The 24611-nt window shown below is 37.8% G+C and overlaps 2 protein-coding genes across 4 annotated transcripts in view; both read right to left on the minus strand.

The window, feature by feature from the left end:
• Window positions 1-69: 69 nt before the first annotated feature.
• phf12a (PHD finger protein 12a) lies at window positions 70-12673 on the minus strand. Its single transcript, XM_051908524.1, has 15 exons — window positions 12199-12673; window positions 11794-11975; window positions 10214-10286; window positions 8716-9142; window positions 7750-7870; window positions 6704-6836; window positions 6420-6584; window positions 6181-6324; window positions 5546-6089; window positions 5318-5434; window positions 2655-2798; window positions 2461-2559; window positions 2299-2381; window positions 2072-2210; window positions 70-1010 (listed from the first exon to the last, which is right to left on the minus strand). Exons 1-15 carry the CDS (start codon window positions 12262-12264, stop codon window positions 655-657), a joined length of 2793 nt encoding a protein of 930 aa, XP_051764484.1. The 5' UTR covers window positions 12265-12673; the 3' UTR covers window positions 70-654.
• A 1120-nt stretch (window positions 12674-13793) lies between these two features.
• sez6a (seizure related 6 homolog a) overlaps window positions 13794-24611 on the minus strand; it is a 44761-nt gene continuing 33943 nt past the window's right edge. Inside the window, exons 7-17 of one of the 3 annotated variants that reach the window (XM_051908522.1) lie at window positions 24315-24481; window positions 23643-23837; window positions 22436-22574; window positions 19490-19686; window positions 18964-19158; window positions 17792-17983; window positions 17440-17634; window positions 16164-16199; window positions 15963-16071; window positions 15780-15879; window positions 13794-14270 (exon numbers count right to left, since the gene is read on the minus strand). In XM_051908522.1, coding sequence (XP_051764482.1) covers window positions 14241-14270; window positions 15780-15879; window positions 15963-16071; window positions 16164-16199; window positions 17440-17634; window positions 17792-17983; window positions 18964-19158; window positions 19490-19686; window positions 22436-22574; window positions 23643-23837; window positions 24315-24481 — 1555 coding nt within the window. In that variant the 3' untranslated portion in view covers window positions 13794-14240. The other 2 variants (XM_051908521.1, XM_051908523.1) reach the window with 2 other exon arrangements.

Below are 24611 nucleotides of genomic sequence, written 5' to 3' on the forward strand. Positions count from 1 at the left end.
CTTTAGAAAACTTCTAATCTTAAAGAAGAGTGAATAAATCATTAAGCATGACACATGAACACATGCTGGTGGATTTCTAAAGCGTGTTATTTAAAATCTGGTTTGTATTTACATAGTTTGACACAAGAACCTGGTGGAAACTAATTACAAAACACATGAAACGGACACAAAGGACTCAACAGCAACCAAATAGTGCACGACCGAAATGATACAAACTGGAGCATTTTTGCACCATGAATCGTGTGGATCTCAGGCTATTCACATGAATACATACACATATGTACACGAGTCTCTCTGCATGTGTCGGGCTGAAGGAACACCAGGTCTGACTGCGCTCCAGAGGACATACATAAATAAAAGCATCCATTTTTTGAAAGAAAAGAAAATGCATGTTTGTATAAAAACTATTGTTACTGGCACAAAATAGAACATGTTTTGATTTCTTTACATGTGAAAACTGCTCATTGATTCTCAGAGCATTGAGGATGATCAAAGTTTCCCTTTAAAAATGCAAGTCTTGCATTGAGACACAAAATGTGCAACCTGCCAAAAGAGTCTTAAAGAAATTAGAAAAAAAATGTCACCTCATGCAAATGTATAAACCATTAAATAATTAGGAAACCGTTTAAACTGTACAGGTCGGTGCTTTAGGGGTTAAGTTACAAGGTTGTGTTGGAGCGAAGGAGGCGTGACCTTGCTCAGCTGCTCCCCCTGTTGGCCAGGTGTGGGAGTGAGGCTGCAGGTGATGAGCTCCTCTTTAAGTGGCTTGTTGGCAAACTCCGTGATGCTGAATATAAACTGCAAGCAGCCCAGTTTGACGTGGCTTCCGTGATGGAGCAGTGCAGTGCCTTCCCATCCCGCACCATTGCCTCCGATCAAACTGGAGCCGCTGTTTTTACAGTTACAGGGAATGATGGGAGCATCGTGAGATTGGCAGCTCATAACTCTGCCCTCTGTTGCAGAGGCCACGCCTGTTGCAGACTCCTCCTGCTCCTTTTTCCTGCAGCGTCCTGCAAACACACTTCAGTTAATAATGATGCTCACCTCCATTTTTTTTTAAGTTGGCATGAAATGGAAATTTACTAATGTATTTTCTAAATGTATGTTATAGATCTTATTGTGAGCGATTAATCCCTGCTTGTTAAATTTTTTAAATCAGAATGTTTTAAAGGATTAGTTCACTTCAGAATAAAAATTCTGATAATTTATTAGCCCCATGTCATCCAAGATGTTCATGTCTTTCTTCAGTTGAAAAGCAACAAAGGTTTTTGAGGAAAACATCCCAGGATTTTTCTCCATATAGTTGACTTCACTGGGGTTCAGCGGTTTGAAGGTCCAAATTGCAGTATCAGTGCAGCTTCAAAGGGCTCTACACGATCCCAGGCGAGGAATAAGAGTCTTATCTAACAAAATAATAATTTTCCTGATAATTTACTCACCCCCACGTCATGCATGACCTTTCCAACGTGATTACGTAATGCTTGGCGCATTGCAGAGCAGCGCAAAATGAGCATTTGTGGTTAAAAAGTATATAATTATTATTATTTTTTTTTTAGAAAACGGCCGATCGTTTCGCTAGATTCCCTTATTCCTTGGCTGGGATCGTGTAGAGCCCTTTGAAGCTGCATTGAAACTGCAATTCGGACCTTTAAACCGTTGGTCGCTGTTGAAGTTCACTATATGGAGAAAAATCATGGAATGTTTTCCTCAAAAACCGTAATTTCTTTTCGACTGAAGAAAGAAAAACATGAACATCTTGGATGACATGGGGGTGAGTAAATTATCAGGAAATTTGAATTCTGAAGTGACCTAATCCTTTAACTGAGTATTCCGGTGAAATGACACTCCTCTAATCAGTTGCTTAAACTCCGCCCCTTTCTTACAACCAACTGCAAGCTCGTATTCAGCCGATCAGCTTCTATCCAATCAACAATCGACTGATAGAATTAAGTCCTTGCCCTACTTTTTTTTCTTTTCCAATAGTTTGTTTCACTCGGATGTACATTAAAAAATACAGAAGAAAAGACCTGCCATTACTTAAGATTCTACGCGACTGGAAGAAATAACTCACGGATGATGTTCTGCACTTTAGTGAGCAGGTTGCTGGATGGGCTTTGGCTCATCTTCTCAGAGAAGTCACAGGAATATAATACGTTGTCAACGGTTGTCCCATGTTCGCTGTAGTTCAGCAGTTCATACTGCTTTGTATTCTGGAGGAGGAGAGAAAAAAATTTAATCACTCAAGAGATGAAACCTTTGTCCTTCTCTTAAATGTGTTAATTGTTTAAAATAGCATACCTCATCATAAAATATACAGGCATGTTTCCCTGAAACGTAGTTACAATGCCCGTAGTTTGTAAGGCACACATCCATATCAGCACCTGCAATGAGAAAAGACTGAAGAGTTGAACTGAACACTGTAGGATGATGCATTTCCAGAAGTCACAGGATGATAATCACCTGTCCCGATGTACAGACTCCTGTAGCACATACTGACAGCAGTTCCCTTTCCCGAGACCGAACAGAACGAAGCTCTCGCCTGCACCTCCCTGCTTTGGGCTGTGAACGGAAACATCAAGAGTTCATGCGCATGTGATGGAAACATGTGATGGTCAGTTTCAAAAATGAAGAGCGTAATGAATACAATCTCATACCTTCACTATGTTTCCTATGAGCGGGTGACACGGATGAAGGAGAACTGCTCTGAACAGGAGAGGTTTTTGACTCAAAGAGTTGCTGAATCCGCTGCCAGGCCAAGAGCTTGATAAATTTCTCATCCAATGAGCCAAGCTCAACTTCTGCAATACAAAAAAGGTTTCTGAATGATTACAAAATGTTGTCATCTTTTGCAGTTGGGTCTTTTTCTGTTCTATTTTCTCTCTGAATAAATAGTCTGTTTTGTTTATTATTTTTATTTAGTAGTAGTAACTAATAATTTTTTATATTGATATATAATAATTTTTATCCATTTACATTGATATATAATTAATTTTTATCCAAATTGAACAAGCTTACAAACTATGGAAGCTTGTTTCCGCCACTGAATAAAAAATTAAAAAGGTAGCTGCGACTTTTTATCTCACAATTCTGACTTTTTTTCTCGCAATTGCAAGTTTACATCTTGTAATTCTGACTTTTTTTCTCAGAATTGTGTGATATAAACTCAACTGCGAGTTATAGAGTCAGAATTGCAAGATATAAAGTCACAAATGCATGTTATAAAGTCAGAATTGTGAGATATAAACTCACAATTCTGAGTAAAAAGTCTTTTTTCCCCCCCTCAGAATTGGACTTGCAATTGCTGAGCAATCTCACAATTCTGAGAAAAGAAGTCAAAATTGTGAGATACAAATTCGAAATTGCGAGAAAAAAGTCAGAAATGTGAGATAAAAAGTCACAATTATCTTTTAAATTGTTTTATTCAGTGGCAGAAAGAAGCTTCCATATAAACAAGCACTGGAGCCTTGAAAAAAAAAATATATATATATATATATACACAGGTGCTGGTCATATAATTAGAATATCATCAAAAAGTTCATTTTTTTATTATAAATTATTTTTTAAAAATGAAACTTTCATATATTCCCTACATGTAAAGTAAAACATTTCAAAAGTTTTTTTTTAAATTGATGATTGGAGCGTACAGCTCATGAAAGTCCAAAATCCAGTATTTCAAAATATTAGAATATTTCCTAAAATCAATCAAAAAATGGATTTGCAAAACAGAAAAGTTAAAGTTCTTTAAAGTATGTTCTTTTGTGCACTCAATACTTGATCGGCAGGACATATTACAGCAAATGACTTGCTCCTAGCACAAATTACTGCATCAGTGAAGTGTGGCATGGAAGTGATCAGCCTGTGGCACTGCTGAGGCACTATTGAGCCTTCAGATCATCTGTATATTGTTGGATCGACTGTTTCTCATCTTTCTCTTGAAAATATCCCATAGATTCAGGTCAGGCATATTGGCTGGCCAATAAAGCACAGTAATATCATGGTCAGCAAACCACTTGGAAGTGGTTTTTGCACTGTGGGCAGGTGCTAAAGTCCTGCTGGAAAAGGAAATCAGCATCTCCATAAAGCTTGTCAGCAGATGGAAGCATAAAGTGCTTCAAAATCTCCTGGAAGATGGCTGCATTGACTTTGCACTTGATAAAACACAATAGACCAACACCAGCAGACGTCACGCCCCCCCCAAATCATTATTTACTTCAGAAACTTCACACTAGACTTCAAGCAGCTTGGATTCTGTGCCTCTCCAGTCTTCCTTCAGACTCTGGGACCATGATTTCAACATGAAATGCAAAATTTACTTTTATCTGAAAAGAGGACTTTCGACCACTGTTCACTGTCCAGTTCTTTTTCTCCTTAGCCCAGGTAAGATGCTTCTGACATTGTCTCTGGTTCAGAAGTGGCTTGGTAGTCCTTTTCCTGAAGATGTCTGAGTGTGGTGACTCTTGATGTGCTGACTCCGGCTTCATTCTACTCATTGTGAAGCTCTCCCAAGTGTTTGAATCGGCTTTACTTGACAGTATTGTCAAGCTTGCGGTCATCCCTGTTGCTTGTGCACCTTTGCCTACCCAATTTCTTCCTTCCAGTCAACTTTGCATTTAATATGCTTTGATATACACTCTGTAAACAGCCACCCCATTCAGTAATGACCTTCTGTGACTTACTCTCTTTGTGGAGGGTGTCAATGATTGTCTCCTGGACCATTGCCAAGTCAGCAGTCTTCCCCATTAGTGTGGTTTCAAAAAACAAAAGATACCTGGATTTTATACTGTAGGGATGGTCATTTAATGAAACTCAAATGTAAATATTCTAATATTTTGAGATACTGGATTTTGGACTTTCATTAGCTGTACGCTCTAATCAACAAATTTACAAAAAAAAAAACTTTTGAAATGTTTTACTTTACATGTAGGGAATCTAGAATATATGAAAGTTTCATTTTTTAAAATAATTTACAATAAAAAAATGAACTTTTTCACGATATTCTAATTATATGACCAGCACCTGTATATATAAACAAGGAAAAAATTTCACTATTAAAAATTCCGCAATTTACATTTTGTTATATTAATGCCAGAATTGCAAGAAAAAAGTCAGAATTGTGAGATAAAGTCCATACAAACAATCACTGAAGCCTTAAAAAAATGTAATCAGGGAAAAAAATTTCACAATTACATAATTTCGCAATGTACATTTTGTTGATGCTTTATTTAGAATTGTAAGGGATTTCAAATTCTTAAAGTTACACTATCTTCTTAAATCTAACCTGAAGACCAAAACCTCTCTCAAACACACACAAACCCACCTCCACTGCTCGGCATGATGTCCTTTATTCGACCGGTCAGCTCTGACAGGTTAGGTTCTGTGCAAGAGAAGACGTCCCCACTGCCTGCCATCACAGAGTCCAAGCCGGCCTTTCCATCTGAGAGGAGAACGCAGCCATTCAATATTTTTAAAGGGTTGCTAGGTAATAATCAATCACATAACTACACAAGTAGACATTTACCACAGGAAGAGGATGGAAATCGCTGACCTTTTGATGTGGTGATTTTCTGCGGTTTAACAGCATGCACTCCTGTAGATACAGTAGAGGCTGAGAGCTTTGCTGCTGCTGCTGCGTCTGAAGCTGATGGAGTTTTTTTATGGTCACATAGTGGAGTGCTGGGCTCAGATTTGACACAAGCACAAGCAGAGACCTCTGTGCCACTACAGGGCTTTAAACTGGCATCCTCTGTCTTGATAATGGCTCCAGAGTTGGCATGGTTTGGTGGAGCGGGTATGGGTAAATGGTCAGCTGTTTTTTCTTGGGTTCTAACAGGACCCTGCGTTCCATTGGACTGCACCAATCGTTCTACAGGACCATTTGTGGTCTTACAGTTCTGACACAGTCCATCAGTACATGAACTACAGGAAACCTTTGGCGCTACGCTCTGGCTGCCCTGTGAAGCGGCGCTCTGGCAGGAGTCTCTGAGCTTCAGATCAGTCTTTTCTGTGTGCTCTGAATCCCAAGGAGATGTTTGTCTGTTCCATAAATGCCTCATAATGCTGCACTGCAGCGAGATGACGTCTTTGAGCCACTACACCAAAGCATAAACAGAATAAGATCACTGGTTTAGAAACAATACTGAATCCAAAAGCAGCAGCAAACAGTGGGCGCCTTATACACACCTGACACTGTTCGTCTTCACTGGCTAAGTGCTGTGGGAGAAAAGCTTCTGGAAGGCCGGTGCAGATAAGCTCCCCTTCACGGATCCCTGCCGGGGCCATCAGAGTGGGCGGGTTTTGATACTGTGACTTTATGGCATCTGGAACCTGCGAAAACAAAGCGATATCTCGAATGAGTTTCAACAACATCTCTAGTGTCCATCACTGGTGTCATACAGTAAGTTTAAAGGAAGACGGATCACCTTCAGAGTCTTTCTGCTTTGAGCATAAGCTGACCGCCGTATAGGGGGGCGCTGCCGATGTATCCTTTGCAAGAAGTCGAGTTTGATGGCATGCTGGGATATGCGGTCCTGAAACTGGTCAAATAACTGGCAACGGTTGCTGAGGGTGAAGGTTCTCTGGTTCAGCTGTGAGGAAAGAAAGAGAATGAATGAGTGGCATGTTGGTACCAGTGTTTCAGGGGTGTTCTTCAATTTAGAATATGAAAATCAAAGTCTTGATTTTTGTTTTACGTAAGCTTCCTTACAACCAGGTTCTGGATGTGGTTTGGACACATCCACCTGCCTGTAGGGAAGGCAGTGAGAGGCGGATCCAAACAGTCCATGTGAAACAAGAGAGGGCAATAGTCACACTGGATCAGTGGAGCCATTCGACAGCTCCTGTGAGAAAAAGACAGAATAAAAAACATTTATTTTTGTCTTGATGTTAACATTAGCAGTTTTCTAATGTCTCTAAGGTGGGATTTGCACTTCCACTCAAAAGTTTGGGGTCAGTAATTTTATTTTTGAGAAATCAATGCTCTTATTCAGCAAGGATGCATTAAATCGACACATTTATAATGGTATAAAAGATTTTTACTTCAAATAAATACAGTTCTTTTTAACTTTCTACTTACAAAAGTATCCTGAAAAAAATTATCAAAAAGAGCACAACTGTTTTAAACATTGATGATAAATAAGATTTTTTTTTGAGCAGCAAATCAGCATATTAGAATGATTTCTAAAGGATCACGTGACACTGAAGACTGGAAGCAAGGGCTGCTGAAAGTTCAGCTTTGCCATCATAGGAATAAATTACATTTTAAAATATATTAAAATGGAAAACAGTCATTTTAAATTGTAATAAAATTTCACAATAATACTATTTTTTAATCAAATAAATGCATTCGTGGTGAGCATACTGAAGTAGAATCTTAAAAATAAAAGTATTTTATTGATGCAACGTGTGGCCTTGCTGCTTTAGCCTTTAGGGTTTCCTCCTTTTGCTGATTATACTGTAGTAACTTAAGTGAAAATCCAAAAGTTCATCTGCTTCTAAATTACATTACCATAATTATCAGTATAACATTATTCAAATTAGATTTGCATTTTCTTAAGAAAAAAAACGAGGGCTTGCAAGACAGCCAAAACACAATACAATATGCAAATGACAGCATCGTCAGTTCCATTATGAATGGCGAACATTTTATCAGCAAGTCAATGACATTTTTAAACTTTAAATGTTTAATTTCTTAAAAAGTAGTCCAATTAATAAAAATAAAATCAAAATATATAATAATACTAGATCTTGTACCTGCTGCATGTGTAACACACTTTCACCGGCAGTGGAACTAGTCCATGATTGTCCAGCTCATGTTGTGGGCGTTTAACGTTCTTGCCTGATAACTCGTCTTTTCGTCTTCTTTTGCTGGTGCCTGAGAGGAAGAGATGCATCACATCTTAGAATCACACACAATCTGTTGTTCACACAATTTTACTGTGAGATCAGGATAGGGCTGCACAATACTGAAAAAAAACTGACATTGCAGTACTTTTCTGCGATATATAATGCAAGATAAAGAATACAGAAATTTTCTCCAGATGACCTGAAAAGCTTCTGTATATTTGGAAAGAATGAATTCTTCTAGACTGAGTGGGGTGATTTTGTTGTGGAGTTCATCTGCATATAAAATGAAAAAGCTAAAAAAAAAAAAAAAAAAATTACTTTTAACTCTGAATACTTTTTTTAAATGGCAAAATCCTTTTAGGACTAAACAATCTAGGAAAAGCCTCGCTGTAATTGTTTTTGAAGTTAATAATTATTGAAGTCGTCTGTTTTACAAGAAAACAATATTTCAGTCATTCTACTAAAATTATTTCAAAATAAACCCACCAATTTTTTTTCAAGTGTTGAAATAAAATAATAAAATAAACAATAAACAATAATAAAATAAACAATTTTTACATCTTAATTTCTAAGATGTTTCTAATGTTAACCCATTGAGCTTTTATTTTGATAGGTTGTCGGCAAATAAAAATATGTGCTGCCAGTTTCAGAGAGAAGTGATGAACTGTGTTCATTTACACACATGTAGCTCATGATATCAGTGTCTCAGAACAGCTCGATTGACAGTAAATGAGTCTAAACACTGTATCATGAACTACACATGTAGTGCATTATTTATTCAATTAAATCACAGCCTGCAATCGCACTAAGCCATATTGTGATATCAATTCTATTTTGATGTATCGTGTAGCCCTAGATCAGGATGTCCTGTACCTGGAAGTGCAGTCGTGCAGGTGAGGTCATTTGGAAGCTGGAACTGCGTGGGGTTCCTCTGCATGGCAGCGGCGATTAGGAGGTCAAATGGTCTTTTGAGGGTGGTTGTGGTATTCAAGATCTCTGGTTCAGAACACTGTGCCTCGTCCTCCACGTCCAGGAGGTCTTCCTCCATGTCATTCTGCTCGGAGGGTGTGGGTGTGTCAGCGGAAGAAGTGTTGGAGTTGGGGGTCACGGGCCGGCTGTTGGGTCGCCCCTCCAAGAGTCGTACCTGAGCAACAGCAGCCCGTAGCCCTGTGCCGCCCGACCCCACAGAGGGATCCAGACGTAATGTCCCACATTCCAGCTCAGGAGCCGGAGAATGTGTCTGCTTCCCTAGCTGACGCTCCAAGAGACCGTTAATATGCTCCTTCTTCTGTTCCCTTTTCTGAAAAAAAAAAAAAAAAAAAAAAAAAAAAAAAATCACAATCCAACATGCAAATGACATCGTTGTCAGTTTGTTTATGGATGCCGAACATTCTATCAGTGTAGGTCAATGATATTTTTAAATTAAAAAAATGTTGCATTTCCTACAAGGTACAATACACAGTACAACATAGTAATGTTGTCAAAAGTACCGACTTCGATACCAAGTTGATAATGAAATTTTAAAAATGTGACGCTTTGAGCGTTGTTGAGCGGATTCGTTAACACCTCTGATTGGCCATTGTGTTCACGCGCTCAACATATATGTCTGTGATTGGCTACAATGATCAACGCACGGGAGCGTTTGAAAGCACACAAAAGTGTTTGAAAACGAGAGCGTTTGACAGCAGGCATCTCAGCGGACCAGCAGGACGCCTGCTTTCAAACGCTCCCGTGTGTATCTGTGTAAGCGCTCGGTGAAGCCTATTGATGTCTATTTAACATGTTTTTGAAGCGTTGATCACTGTAGCCAATCACAGACATATATGTTGAGCATGTGAACACAGTAGCCAATCAGGAGTTTACAAATCTGCTCAACAGCGCTCAAAGTGTCACAATTTTAAAATTTCAGTATTGACATCGGTACATTTGACAGCACAAGATAGGACAAAAAAGAAAAAACTGTTTTGTTCCCCGTTCAATATGACTAGTCCTAATGATAATACTAACATTAATTAACATTTTTCTTATTAAACATTATTGTTTTAAAATATGATTTTATTTCAATTGCAAAAATTAAATCAACAAAATATTACTATTGTAATAATATTTAAAATGTAAAAAAACTTATTTAATAGTAATAATAATAATAATAATAATAATAATTCTTTATTTTTGCAGTACAACAGTATAAATACTAATATCTATGTCTGTCTCTCTTTCAAATGTTAACCTGCAGGGAGATCTTAAAGCTTCCCTTTTGTTGACAACAATTTATAAACTATTCTCATGAAAAAAAATGGAAAGAAAAAAGGGTCAAATTTAAGACTTCACACAGCACGGGTGGTTGTTTCATAATGGACGGGACACCAACCTTCTTGCGAACGCTGCAGCGATGACACATCCAGTCACCAGGGGGCAGCATTTCTCTGCTCATTGGCGGGTTACTGAGGAAATGTAAACAAAGTCAAGAGGTGAAACTACAGGCTTCATCTAACACAGATCAAACATACACAGTTACGGTATGAACAGCCATTCAATACTTCAATAAACAAGCACAAGCCCAGTTTTATACTCCAGTCTGATCTGAGTGTGACATTCAAATGAAGCAAACAAAATCCAACATTATCTACAACTTTAGCAGTTTCTAAAGCCAGGCCTATGTTAAACATGAATACAAGAGATGTTTTAAAAGAGGTGACTTTGAATTAACCATCTATACCCAGCCTACACAGAGAGGGTAAATCAATACCTCACTCTGTAAGAAAGGAGTTTCTGTTTTCTAATGCACACATGCAAACCGATCTACGCCTAAACGCTTCTGTTCTACAGATGGTTTAAAACAAAACAGCCACGAAGCCGGATTCTATATCACTTCAACAACTGGGTAAACACATCAAACAAATACAATCCTGTTCTAACCTTCTAATTTACCACAGATCTTTCAAATAACTTCAAGACTGATTCATCTAAAAGCATTAAAGGAGCATTAAAAGATCTTGACATGCTATTGCAGTTTCTTTTTGAAGCCCATTAGATCAATCCCAGAAACTCTAGTCGAGACTACACAATTGAAGGCCAGTGTGGCAGATTTCCCGGGGCTCACACAGCACCAGCTGCATGTGTTTCTCCTCAAACACACATGGAACCATTTCAGCCCCCAAACACAAAGAATAAACAATGAGAAAATACGGAAGGGAAATCGAAATTCAAACATCCTTCATTCCAGCTTACCAACTGCAACACAAAGTGAGGTTACGGTTTCGATGAAATGGAAATAGCGATCTTCCATACTGTTACGTACATCAGAGTGTAATGGATTATTGAAAAAGAAAAAAACGTAGGGCAGAAACTTGCTTCTATGCATCAGCAGTTGATTGGATTTTGAGATTTGGGGGCTGCACTCAAAAGTGGAGACAGATGCAGGGTTTAGGTGCACTAAATGATTGGAGAAGTCCTGCGTACGTCATGAACAGAGAGAAGTCTGTCCTTTAAAATTATTTTTAAAACATAATTGATCACATTTAGAAAAAAGATAGGGTGGATTTTCATTTCATGCCAACTATAATAAACAAAGCTGGGCGATCACAGATCTTCAGTGGATCTGCTAACATCTGACACACCGACTGAGATGATTAAGGAAAATCCATCTTGTAATCTCAATCAGATCTCTTTATAATGGAGACGTGATCGTGGCCTTCAGATCAGATGCCTATAGTTAATGAATATTTTGTCAGCTCCCTGCTAGAGCTTTTCCCTGCTCATTCAAGAAACATCAGACAGCATATAAATAAACCCCAGCCTCCATAATGCTCCCTCTGGAGATGTAAGAAGAAACATCAACCAAATCTGACGAACGTCTAGCTGTCACCGCAAAAATGCAGCACAAATTAATTCTAAACCAGCATCACAGTCCTGGTCCTAATTTTGTCCCAGATCCAGCATCACACACACCAGCATTGTAGATGGAAGGCAGCGGGGCAGTGATCACAACACAGCAGGTCCCCTCCTTCCCGGCAGCTGTCGCAGGTATCGTGATTGGTGGCCCTGCCGGCTCTCCTGGTACTCCTGTCCGGTTTCCTGTTCTTCTTCTCTCCATCCTCAGACTTGGGCGGCGCCAGCAGAGTCTGGATTTGCTGCGGGAAAGATTCAGAAACTCATTAGTGAAACATCTGCACGCGTCTACATCACATCAGCCGCTCAAACCATTGTTGGGCCGTGACCGTGAGCGCGCGCATGCACGTTCATGTGAGGGGAGCCTATGGATGACATTAGCGAGCAATTAGCCGCTACATTGAGAATACTAACCAGGCAGTAACGAGAGGAATATACGGGTGTTTGAGTGTGTGTTTGCCTTACCTCCATCAGCCCGCCGGAGGTATCCAGATCGTACACGATCGTTGGGGTCTCCATTTTACCCCACATCAACACCGGCCAGCACTGGTTCTGACTCCCTTAGCCGCTACACCCCGACTCCTGTCAGATGAGTAGCCACTGACCTCTACCAAAATCGCCTCAGAATTCCCGCCCGTGTCTGTTGTGGCTCCGCGCGGGCTCTCCGTTAATCGAGCAGGCGCGCGGAGGCCTCTATCCCCGGTGCTGTGCGAGACTCCGGCCCGGTAAGAGAAGGAATAATAAAGACACAGAAATTATCATTAAGTCCATGATGCGAAGACATCAAACATCAAGCCCCCCGAAGAACAACTCATTCGAGGAACTGGCAGCGGCGAAAAGCAGACGTTTTTCTCCCGGTGAAAGAGCGACTTAACGGCAAAGCGTCTCTGTTGTGATGAAGAAACGCTCGCGCTAACTGACGCACAAACCTGTGTGCGCATGCGTGGGTCAGTCAGTCGAGTTGGGAATCCAATTCATTTAGAGAATCGATTCGTTTTGGTGAACCGGTGCAGTAGAATCAATTCACTGGTTTGCCATCACTGATATTAATTGTTTACTAAATATTTAATATTTATATAATATTTAATATTTAAATTAGTATTTTATAATACATATTTTATATACCGTCGTTTATGACTTATTGCATTGTTTACGGTTCCAACATGTCACACGCCTCACAATTTTTACAACTAGTTTTCTCTTACAAGGGATAGTCAACCCAGAAATAAAAATTGAAATCATTTACTCACCCTCCAAGCTGTTGGTAACAGAATGTTAGGCATAGTCAGCCTCAATTACCATTCATCTTTCTTCTTTACAGTTAAAGTGAATGGTGACTGAAACTGCCATTCATCTTTAATAACAGAAGAAAGAAAGTCACGCATTTAAAATCAACATGAAATGATGACTGAGGTTTAACTTCTGGGTGAACTATTCATTGTTTACATTCGAGTGTTTTACAAACGCTTTGCGAATCGGTTCGAATGGATCTTTAAAAAGAGCCGGTTCAAGACAATGATTCGTTCGCGGTCAGGCATCACTACCCGTCAACAGTGGAGCCATCTTGCTCTTTTCCTCCGTTTATAAAACCTCTCCGTCGATGGGGTCATTGTGGGAATGGTCAATACGTTCTTTTATTTGTGGGTGTGAGGAGCTTGTTCAATACCATAACCGGTGACGGTTAGAAAGCAAATGCCTTTATACGGTTTGTTTACGTGTTCGAGCTTCTTTGTATTGTGAGGGAATTTACTGGGCTCTGATTGGACTGTTTCGTCGCCGGCGTAACATGAACCAATACGCGTAACGGAAGAGATGAAACTTTTTTTTTTTTTTTTTGATGACTAGTTATAAAATCATCTGTGAGCACTGAACAATGGCGGTGAATTCATTCAACTACTGGTTATATGTGTAATTAGATTGATATTTATATATATTAAATATTTAGTATTCATATTTATATCCATAGCTATTCAAAGTAGGCTATATTTTAATAGTAGTCTTGGTCAAATAAAAGTTTCACAACTACACACAATATTGTACAATAAACACACAACAGCATATTTTATTTTTGTACAGTTTATTTACAAAGTGTTCTGCAAATAAGCCCCCATGCAGCGACAGCATGTTATACATAGAGAAATGGCTTTAACACCATCACCAGTGCAAGTGAAGCCCCACTGGAACTCGAGACCCTCAGACACTCTCCCACCTGAGTCTCATAGGTTTGCTGCATGTGGGAGAAAACAGTTCCCATCTCTGTTGTTCCTCAATGCGAAACCAAGAACCCTCTTGGTGCACTCTGAAATAGTCCAACCTCAAGGCCTTGGGAAGTTTTACCAGACAAATAAAAAAGTACAACACAAGCCTCAGGCTCTTATGTGCTACAGAAATGACATTGTCCACCATCTTTAATGTGCTGGAAGAGGTCTTAGAGGGGAAAAAAATACATTTACAGGAGCCCAGCGAAAAAAAAATAGGAGAGATGCCAAATAAAAGACTGATGGATTTTACATACACACCTCGTATTGCCTTGCATCCTGAAAAGATAAACAAATAAGATTTCAGAACAGTGGTTTCTCTTTGTCTTATTATTGTCTTCATTCAGAGCCCCCTTAAAAACTGATCATCCAAGTTATACTCCAGACAAAAAGCATTTCAGTAAAAAAAAGTCATAATACTATAATACACTGTAAAAAATATTTTCATGATTTGTTACCAGAACATTTTTTCTTTTGTCAAATCAACTTAGATAATTAATGTGGTTCAGATAACATAATATTCTGAGTTTCTGTTGATTAAACCAGCTGCCTTCATTGTATTAACTAAAATTTTTAATTTAAATGAACTCAAAATTTTATTTTTATTATCAATGTTGAAAACAATTGTGCTGTTTATTTTATTTTTATTTTTTATTTTTTTGGAAACCCTTATGCATTTTTTAGGATTATTTGTCAAATAGAAAGTTAAAAAAAAAACATTTATTTGAAATAGAAAACTTTACATTATAAATGTCTTTACTGTCACATTTGATCAATTTAATGCATCCTTGCTGAATAAAAGTGTTATTTCTTTAGTTAAAAAAAATGTTACAGACCATAAACTTTTGAACTCAGATATGTTTATGTATGTATAATGCACAAGTAAATTCATAAGCTTCATTAGTATTTTTATTTGAACCAAAAGAGAGGAAACTTATGAAAACATGAAACACAAAAATGATGAATGATGTGGAAATAAAACACAACAATGAGTCCTGTGAGAGTCATGAAAAAATCCAATCAAGTAAAAGCAATAAAATTTAACTAAACATTATTAATTATGTGATCATTCACATTCAGCAGATAACCGTGAATGACATCATCCTGGATGCTGTATGATTAGGAAATGCATTTTTGGTAAATATGAGTTACACACCAGTATTACAACGTTCAATATGAGAACATAGAGGGTAAACTGAGACACACACACACACACACACACACACACACACACACCATCTGCTGAGTTCTAGCTACCCATGACCCATGGCCTCAAGCCTAAATGTTTATTTTTTACATCTAAAATTAACGTTTTCATTTTTTTCAAGGAACGCAGAGTCTTTCATTTTCCACTGAAATGTATTTATTCTTACCCTTTCATTTGCATGTTATGAAAATACAGCAGCATCTTTGAAATTCTTTGAAAAATTTCAAAGAAAAAAAAACATTCATTAAGAGTCCCCAAGAAACATTTTGTTTATGTAACATTAAGCTCATTAAATTATGAAGATAGTTTTATGATATATCTGGTCCTAAAGTCTTTAGTAGAGCCATTACATGGTACTGATACTGCTGCATTATAAATACTGGCCTTTAAATTAAACGGATATTATTCATTTAACGGATGTTTAGCCATCTAACTGTTCAAATTCCTTTTATTTGTTCTGCAGATCAGGTCAGAGTCACAGATGACAGGTGGAATGACAGAATGGCAGGCAGGGTTGATCAGGACAGGACGATGGTGTTGTGAGAGCCCACGTCTCTGAGGTTCATGGCATCCATACTTACTCCCGTCTCATACACGGGGTTGTCAAATGCAGATTCTTCGGTCATGTTGTCGTACGGTGGAGAAGACGACCCGGGGAGCTGAAGGGTCTTGCTTTGAGCTCTGCAGAGACACCACCTTATTAGTGAAAAACAATCCTCAAAATAATAAGCACCAAGTCCTTTTCTCTGCCATTGGAAACTTACATTGAAATGCAGAGGAAAAAGACCAAGAGTAGCATCAGCACCACTGCAACGGGAATCAGAACTGCAATGGCAATGTTGACGCCCTCCACATCAAACTCTGAATCGGCAGCTAAATGTGGACATTTTACAGAACATTTATAAAAAAAATAACAATATGATGATGAATTAAGATGGTTAAATAGTATGCTAAAATAGTATCACCATTCTGCCTGTGTTCATCAGTGTTTCTCGAAGAAGCTGAAAAACACCAATAACAACTTCTGAGATACTTGAAGCAATCTCATATAAGATGTATGTCACTTACACTAAAGGTGATAATAATAATAATAATCAGAATTATTATTATTATTATTAATCATACCCATATTATATTATATTATACTTACATTAAAGGAGAGATTATTAAGGTCCATTTTCTTAAATGCTTCTATTCAACAGCAGCCAACTAAACTAATGATTTTAATAAAAAAAAAAATAAAAAAAACGACTTAAAGGGTTAGTTCACCCAAAAATTAAAATGATCCCATAATTTACTCACCCTCAAGCCATCCTAGGTGTATATGACTTTCTTCTTTCAGCCAAATGCAATCGGAGTTATATTAAAAAATATTCTGGCTCTGCCAAGCTTTATAATTGGAGTGAATAGTAACTGAGATTCTGAAGCCCAAAAAAAGCACATCCATCCATCATAAAAGTAATCCATACGGCTCCAGGGGGTTAATAAAAGCCTTCTGAAGCGAAGTAATGCGTTTTTGAAAGAAAAACATCCATATTTATACATTTATAAGCTATAATCACTAGCTTCTGCTAACAGCCGTTGAGTTCCGGTGGAAGAGCGACCTCTGACCTGACACATGAAATAGGATGTAGGAGTAGCGTAAGCTTACATAAGAGTAGACACCTCTTCCGTCATTTCTATTTAAAAATTCTCATTTTAGACTTCTAATTCTGTGACGGGTGTTTTGCTTTGCTCTATCCTCTGCATTTCCATATTTGTCAATACGTCATGCATCGGGTCAGACGTTGCTCTTCTGCCGGAACTAGACTCGCGTACAGCTACTACCGGAAGGTAGTAATTATAGTTTATAAAGTTATAAATATGGATATTTTTCTTACAAAAACATATCGCTTCGCTTCAGAAGGATGCATTTTTTGGGCTTCAAAATCCAAGTTACTATTCACCCCCATTATAAAGCTGGGAAGAGCCAGAATATTATTTAATATAACTCCAAATGTGTTCGGCTGAAAGAAGAAAGTCATATACACCTAGGATGGCTTGAGTAAATTATGGGATAATTTTCATTTTTGGGTGAACTAACCCTTTAATTGTTGAATTATTAATTTAAATAAATAAATTGTAAGTATTTTTAAATCAAATTTTAAATTATTTAAAAACTACGCTTGCCTGTACAGAGCTTTTCTTTTCTGAACATTTAATTAATATTTACGAGGAGTACTTTAAGAGCGCAGTTCCTACCTCTGCACATAGGGGGCGCACTGCTCCATTGAGAGGGATGTCCTGGGATGCAGTGGATAGTGGCTTCACCCTGAAGCACATAACCTGCACGACAGGTGAAGCTTAGAGTCTCTCCTGCCTGGAAGAAAGCTTTCTCTGAACTCTGGATGGCCGTAGAGGGGGCGCCAGGGTTACTGCAGGGTTCATATCTCTCAGCTAAAAAAAAAAAAAAAAAAACACAGATCAGTCTGCTGTATGTACTGGAACGCACTAATCTTGAAGTCCACCAGATGGCAGTAGAGTGTAAGAACTGAAGTCAGTTCAGGTTGCATTTCTTGTTATGCTGAATGCAAACGTTGTCTCATCCACTTACGGACACATTTTGGCAGTTTTTCACTCCACTTTGGGTCTGCAGTTTCTCTGCTGTAGCAAGTGAGCACTCCAGGGCCAGAAAGTGAGTATCCTTTGTTGCAGATATACTCCACAGAGGATCCCACAGCGTAACGAGAGCCCGTCACCAGTCTGCGGCTGTTGTCCACTAGTCCCGGATCCACACATGACATAACTAGGCAAATATCACAAATAAAAACATAAGGAAAAAATTAAACACAACAGCACAAAACTATGATATGAAAAAAAAAAAAAAAAAAATATGAAGATAAGTCAATAAGAAAATAAGAAAACTACTTAGGGACTACAGATGAAAAACAGCCCTTGGCTAACTCTGTCGCATTTACTAAAAAGTTTATTAATGTGCACTGTCCCTGTCCCTGAGAGAAGAGAAGTATATTGGAACTGGAACTGAATATTGAAACTGAAATGTTTTGTGCAAAACCATTTCTATTGCATGAAATTTAAATATAATAATTATAATAATGTATTATAAATAAAAAGAAATTATAATTAGAAATATCACACACACACACACACACACACATATATATATATATATATATATATATATATTCATAATATATTTATAATATTACAAAAGTCTCATATATACACACACATATACACACTATAAAATTCTAAATTATATTTCAAACGTTCTTTAAATGGTTAAAACATTAATAATATTTTAAACAATGTTATATAACAATAATAATAATAATGATTTTTTAATTAATCCTTCTTAAATAAGGGATATGAGGTTTTGGCAATGTGATGCACATCATTGAGGAAATTTTAAGAGGAATTATTTAAAATATAATAAATTTAAAATTTCTATTATTACAATTTTTCACTATTTCTTCTTAAAGAAGAAAAGCAGTCCCATTATGAACAAATATTTTCAAACCAATAAATCATCATTGCTAAACCCACACAGGTACATGCCAGTTAGTGTTTCTAAAAACTTTAACTTTGACTTCATCTATCATGATAAGGCGCTTACTATATGTAGTAACGTTAATTCACCAGCAGGTGGCAGCTGACCTAGCTTTAAACCTATGCAGTCATTATCACCATGTTAATTAAGTTTTCCCAGCGTGACTTAAGCACTAATGACCTGGTGTGACCTTTAAGTGTGAGGTTAGCTCTTACTTTTCTCACAGAGGGGGACGTCTCCACTCCATGTCAGATCCCACTGACACATCAGGATCTCTGAGCCCTGCAGATGGAAGCCTGGGTAACACTGGTAGGTAATAACGGTTCCATGGGTCAGGTCAGGATGAGATGTGCTCTTCCAGCCATTAAGGATTTCTGGTAGCTCTGCGCATGTGTCGTTACGTGGCACTTCTAGTATTTGGTTGGTAGAAGGAGAAAAGAGGCATGCGGTCTTGGGATTTTTCTATTTTTACCATTAAGTTTTATGTGAAATGGAGACATGCTGTGAGAAAACAGTTGCCCATCTCAGGCTTTGCCAGTGATGGGCACTGCCAAGCAGGTTGGCACCTCTATTGTTCAAACACTAGGGGGCCATCACGTTCCAATCATGATTCATTTAGGAGAATACAAGCACTGATTAATGATTGTTTCCATTGATTTTTCCCTTAAAAGCTTACTAATTTTGCACTAATGTCACTGTAAAAATGATCAGTACATAGAACATTGTCATAATGCTACTTACCAAAGAAATGCACTACAAAGCCATTGTTGTATCCGTAGACATTGGAGGCTGGATCAGATTGAAACTGGATGGTCACATCAGCCGTAGAGGTGTAGAGTCTGAATCGAGGGAGGAAACCACTGTACTGGCCCAGGATGTTGGCTGTGAGGTCATCACCATCATAAAAGGTCAGCAGGTCATTCTTCCCCAGACGAAGACTAATAAAACAACACACATGAATGTAGCTCAGGTCTGTGTGTGATAATTCTCACTCATTGTTTTGTAAAACCCCCACCAATTATATTAACATATAATTCATTAATATAATTTTATATTAATAATATAATTATAATATAAATCTAATATATAATATAATATAATTTTATAAATTATCATTAATATCTGTTAAAGAAGCTACGATTGCAAAACTTCATCTGATTATATTATTAAAATAAATGTTATATGCTGTTTATATGCTACATATTTTGTTTTCCACAAAACAAAAATTATACACGTTTAAAGCAAAAGGACAGTAAATGATGACAGAAAAATCATTTTTGGTGAACTATCTCTTTAATTAAGAAGAATGCTGCCATCCTAACATAAGAAGCTGTCACTTGACCAGCCACATTTTTTCCCAGATGGTTTGTTGATGTCATTCTGCAATTCATCTTCATTTCTGAACCAACATGAGTAATGCAAGGGAAAAACAAATTACGCAGCCCAGGCAGATTTTTACACAACAGTATCCTCGCTGAGAATCAATCATGTTTTCCATTCTGTCATGCTAAATGGCAATAAAGGCCAATGTTTAGATTCCTTCATCTATCGGGAGGCTGCATTTACCTCTTCAGCGGGGAAGTGACATTTCGCAAAGAAATGAGATTTATTTAGTGTAATGTTGGAAAGCAGAGAGGCAGAACCCTCAGGGCCGTCACACAGCTGTCAGCCCTTCGGGTTCTGTTGTTTGGGAAGGTCACAGATGAGCTGTGTTAATATTCATAGCCTGACAAAAAAAAAAAAAAAAAAACAGGGGTACAATACAGAGTAAAAATTAAGAAGGATATACACATCCTGATGATCAGCTGAGATGGAATGAGATATTTTTTCCCTTCTTCCACCAAACAGGCTCATTGTTAAGACTATTCACAAAGGTCTGCATGTGTGTGTGTGTGTGTGTGTGTTTAGAGAGTAAGTTTGGAAGATTCTGTTGAGCAGAATCCAGTAAAGCTGAGCTAATGATGCATGTTGGAATGCATGATGACTGGTGGACTATTGGTCTCTTTGGAAGAACAAAGGGGAGAATGTCAGAGCAATAAAAAAGCTAGTTAATTTTACTTTTAATTTTCTTCTTAATATAATAATAATAAATAAAATTGACTAGGTTGGTTTTAAAATTCCACAGTCTCTCCAAATGGCCTCAGCAAAATCTCTTTTGTCATTCTGACAAATCAGTCTCTTGACATCAAGCCAACCCCACCAAAGACAGATAAACTTCCGCTATCCCAATACATCCTAAGACCTAACCATACCATCCCAAACCTATCTATATTGCCCCCAAACCCACAAGTAAGTCTACAAAACCTACCCATATCACTCTAAGCCTTCCTATACCATCCAAAACCAATTCATACCACCCTAATCCCGACTCGTACCACCACAAAAACCACCAATAACGCCACGAAACCCATTGATAACACTCCAAACCTACCTATACCACCCAAAATCAATTCATATCACCACAAAAACCATCAATAACTCCACAAAACCCATCGATGTCACTTCAAATCCACCTATACCACCCAAAACCAATTCATACCATCCTAATCCCCACTTGTACCACCACAAAAACCATCAATAATTCCACAAAACCCATCGATATCACTCCAAATCCACCTATACCACCCAAAACCAATTCATACCACCACAAAAACCACCAATAACTCCACAAAACCCATTGATATCACTCCAAATCCACCTATATCACCCCAAACCAATTCATATTACCCTAATCCCCACTCATACCACCACAAAAACCACCAAAAACTCCACAAAACCAACCCATATCACAACCATATCACCTACCTATACCACCCAAAATCCATTTCATACCACCACAAAATCCACTCATATCACTTCAACGTAAACCACCCAAAACTAATTAATTACACCCTAATTTGAGCTCATACCACCACAAAACTCATCCATATCACTCCAAACCTATCTATACCATTAAAAAATTATTCATTCTAACCTAACCCCCACTCATACACCACAAACCCCAACCAATAACAGCCTAAACCCAACCATATTACTTCAAACTTACCTATACCTTACAAATACTAACCCATACCATCCTACTACCCACGCACACAACCATAAACCACCCCAAAACCCAAACAATTACATCCTAAAACCCAACAATAACACTTCAAACTTACTTATACTTTGCAAAAACCAACCCATGCTATCCTAATATCCACCCACACAACTCCAAACTGCCACCCCAAAACCCACCAATATCTGTGGATTTCTGTTAAAGCTTTATCGAAAATTATTAACTTGATGTTTCACTCAGCTCTATGCTACTTTTGAGAGATATAAAGTGCACATCCCATAATCAGTCACTGAGATATCGAAGAAGCTCCACTGTCTTAAAGTAGCATGTGCAGGTGTGATCCCTGTCCAGGTGTTCAGCGCAGCACCTGTATGCTGGCCCATTAGTGCTCTGTGTTAATGAGTCCGTGGGTGGCCTCTCTGTCTGTGCTAAATCAATTAATCAGCTGTCATTACACACACTGTTCCTCTGTAATTGGAAGGTGGTGAACTGTACCGAATGCTAATAGAGAAGTGAAAGCATTCTCATTAGAGGAAAAAAGCAACACACATTACTACACAAAGCCAGTCCTAAAACATAATCATCTATCTCTTCTGTCAACACACATGCATATAGGTTCAGATACTCACACCTGGACATCCAGCATGAATCTCTTGTCCTCCTCCACATGTAGACCCCAGATACAATCCTGACCCTTGTCGTACGCTTCAGGCCAGTTTGGAGAAAGCACCACACCTGCTGAATCTGTTATTTCTCCACTGCACACCGCTGTAAAACACAAATGGTGCGTTAAAGTCTTCCTGGGAAGTTAGTATTTGAATTGAATTGATAATATTTGAATTGAGAAGTCATAATTACAACATCAGGTTTCAAAGACAAGGCTTAGATTAAGCCAGGAGTGTGCATCTTGAGACAAAACAATGGCACTGACATATTTTAAGAGATGCCAGTGCAAGTTGCTTTCAGTTAAAACAGCTCAAACATGCATTTTAATCTAGGACTAAGCCTTGTCTGTGATACCGGGGGCAGATGCGTTCAAATCATTTTGGTTGAAGCAAGATGGCGATGTACCTTTTTTACATAAAATTCAACAAGAATTTTAAACTCTACATCTACAAAATGATGAATAAACAATGTGCATTGGGTGTGTTTTTGCTTTTTATGTTTTTTAATTGAACCATTATATATTCTGTCATAAATGTACAATACTATGGATTTGGTACATGCAACTTAGTTTTATTGTAAATAAAAAGTAAAAATAATTTATTTTAACAAATGTACTATTAATGCAGATGCTGCATCCATTGTGTCTGACATGTTTTCTCACTGACACACCCCCAACTCGGAAACTCGAGTTTCCAATTGTTATTACGAACTTCACCATGAAATCGTGAGTTCAACATGTAAAAATGATTATTCTGACATGATTTGAATGCACCAAAAGTTAAAGAGAATATTTAATTCCATTTTGATTTAAAGGGATACTCCACCAAAAATTAAAATTTTGTAATCATTTACTCGCCCTCATGTTGTTCCAAAACAAAAGAAGATCCATACAACATTTCAGCCCTTTGACTTTCATCATAACGAAAAAAAAACACTGGGACATTCTTCAAAATGTCATGAACAGAAGAAAGTATGTCATAAAGGTTTGGAACAACATAAAAGAGTAAATAAATTTTTATTTTTGGGGTAAACTATTCCTTTAAGAACTAAATCAATTTTGATTTCATATTGACTTCAAATGGCATGTAAAATCAAAAGTTAAATCAAAGAAGAAATTTACTAAAATAAACTAAAGTTCAATCGGACAAGCCATCACAGACACAAAATCACCTCGGCATGCTGGTTCCGTCTCATTCCATTGTGGATTTTCATCATTTACACACTCTAAAATAACAGCGCCCTGCTCCAGCGTGTAACCCGGCTCACAGGTGAACTCCACCACAGAACCAACTCCAAACGCAGGATCACTCGTGGAGAAATTTCCATACTTCACAAATGGCTCATAACAGCTGCCCTGAGCAAATGCTGAAAAACATGCAGAAAAATAATACAGTATCAGTCTCTTTATACAGTATAATAAACACAAAAATACAACATTTTTTGTTTATCTCATAATCAGTAAAACATGTATGTTTACATTTATGCAATTGGCAGAGCTTTTATCCAAAGAGACTTAAGTTGAAATCAAGGCACACATTTTATCAGTTCTTGCATTCCCTAGCAATATAGTATTTATAGTGATATTTCAGTGCAATGTTCATTATCTTGAGTCCTTGGTGATGGTTAACCTGTTACTCTATAAATATACCCAGAAATCTGTTGTTTCTAGGTTACATCTGTCGTATCTGGCTCTTTCTGCTCTTCTTCAGTTGCTGTAACAAATTTGTTCAGGTCTTATAGAGATCATAACTAATGAGGGGCAGAAAAGAACAAACTTTTTTTGTTAAATGACTGGAATACATGAACGGCTCATGTCCAGGAAATACAGAAGAATACTTGTACCTTCATAACGGATGGCAGCGCCAGTGCATGTGCCCATCTCATCACTGGTAAATTCCACAAACAGATGCCTGCTGGTGCTTGTGACCCCCTCAATGGGCAGATACTCCACTGCATACGAGTCATACAGGGGCGGAGAGTCAATGTTACTCCCATCCTTTATGAGGAGCCTAAAAACAAACAAAAGGAAGTCTGCATCAAATGCATTTAAATTAAGTGGTTTCTGTTTTAATATATTTTAAAATGTAATTTATTCCTGTGATGGCAAAGCTGAATTTTCAGCATCATTACTGCAGTCTT

Source organism: Ctenopharyngodon idella, chromosome 10, assembly GCF_019924925.1.
Source record: "Ctenopharyngodon idella isolate HZGC_01 chromosome 10, HZGC01, whole genome shotgun sequence".
Classification (NCBI taxonomy): domain Eukaryota; kingdom Metazoa; phylum Chordata; class Actinopteri; order Cypriniformes; family Xenocyprididae; genus Ctenopharyngodon; species Ctenopharyngodon idella.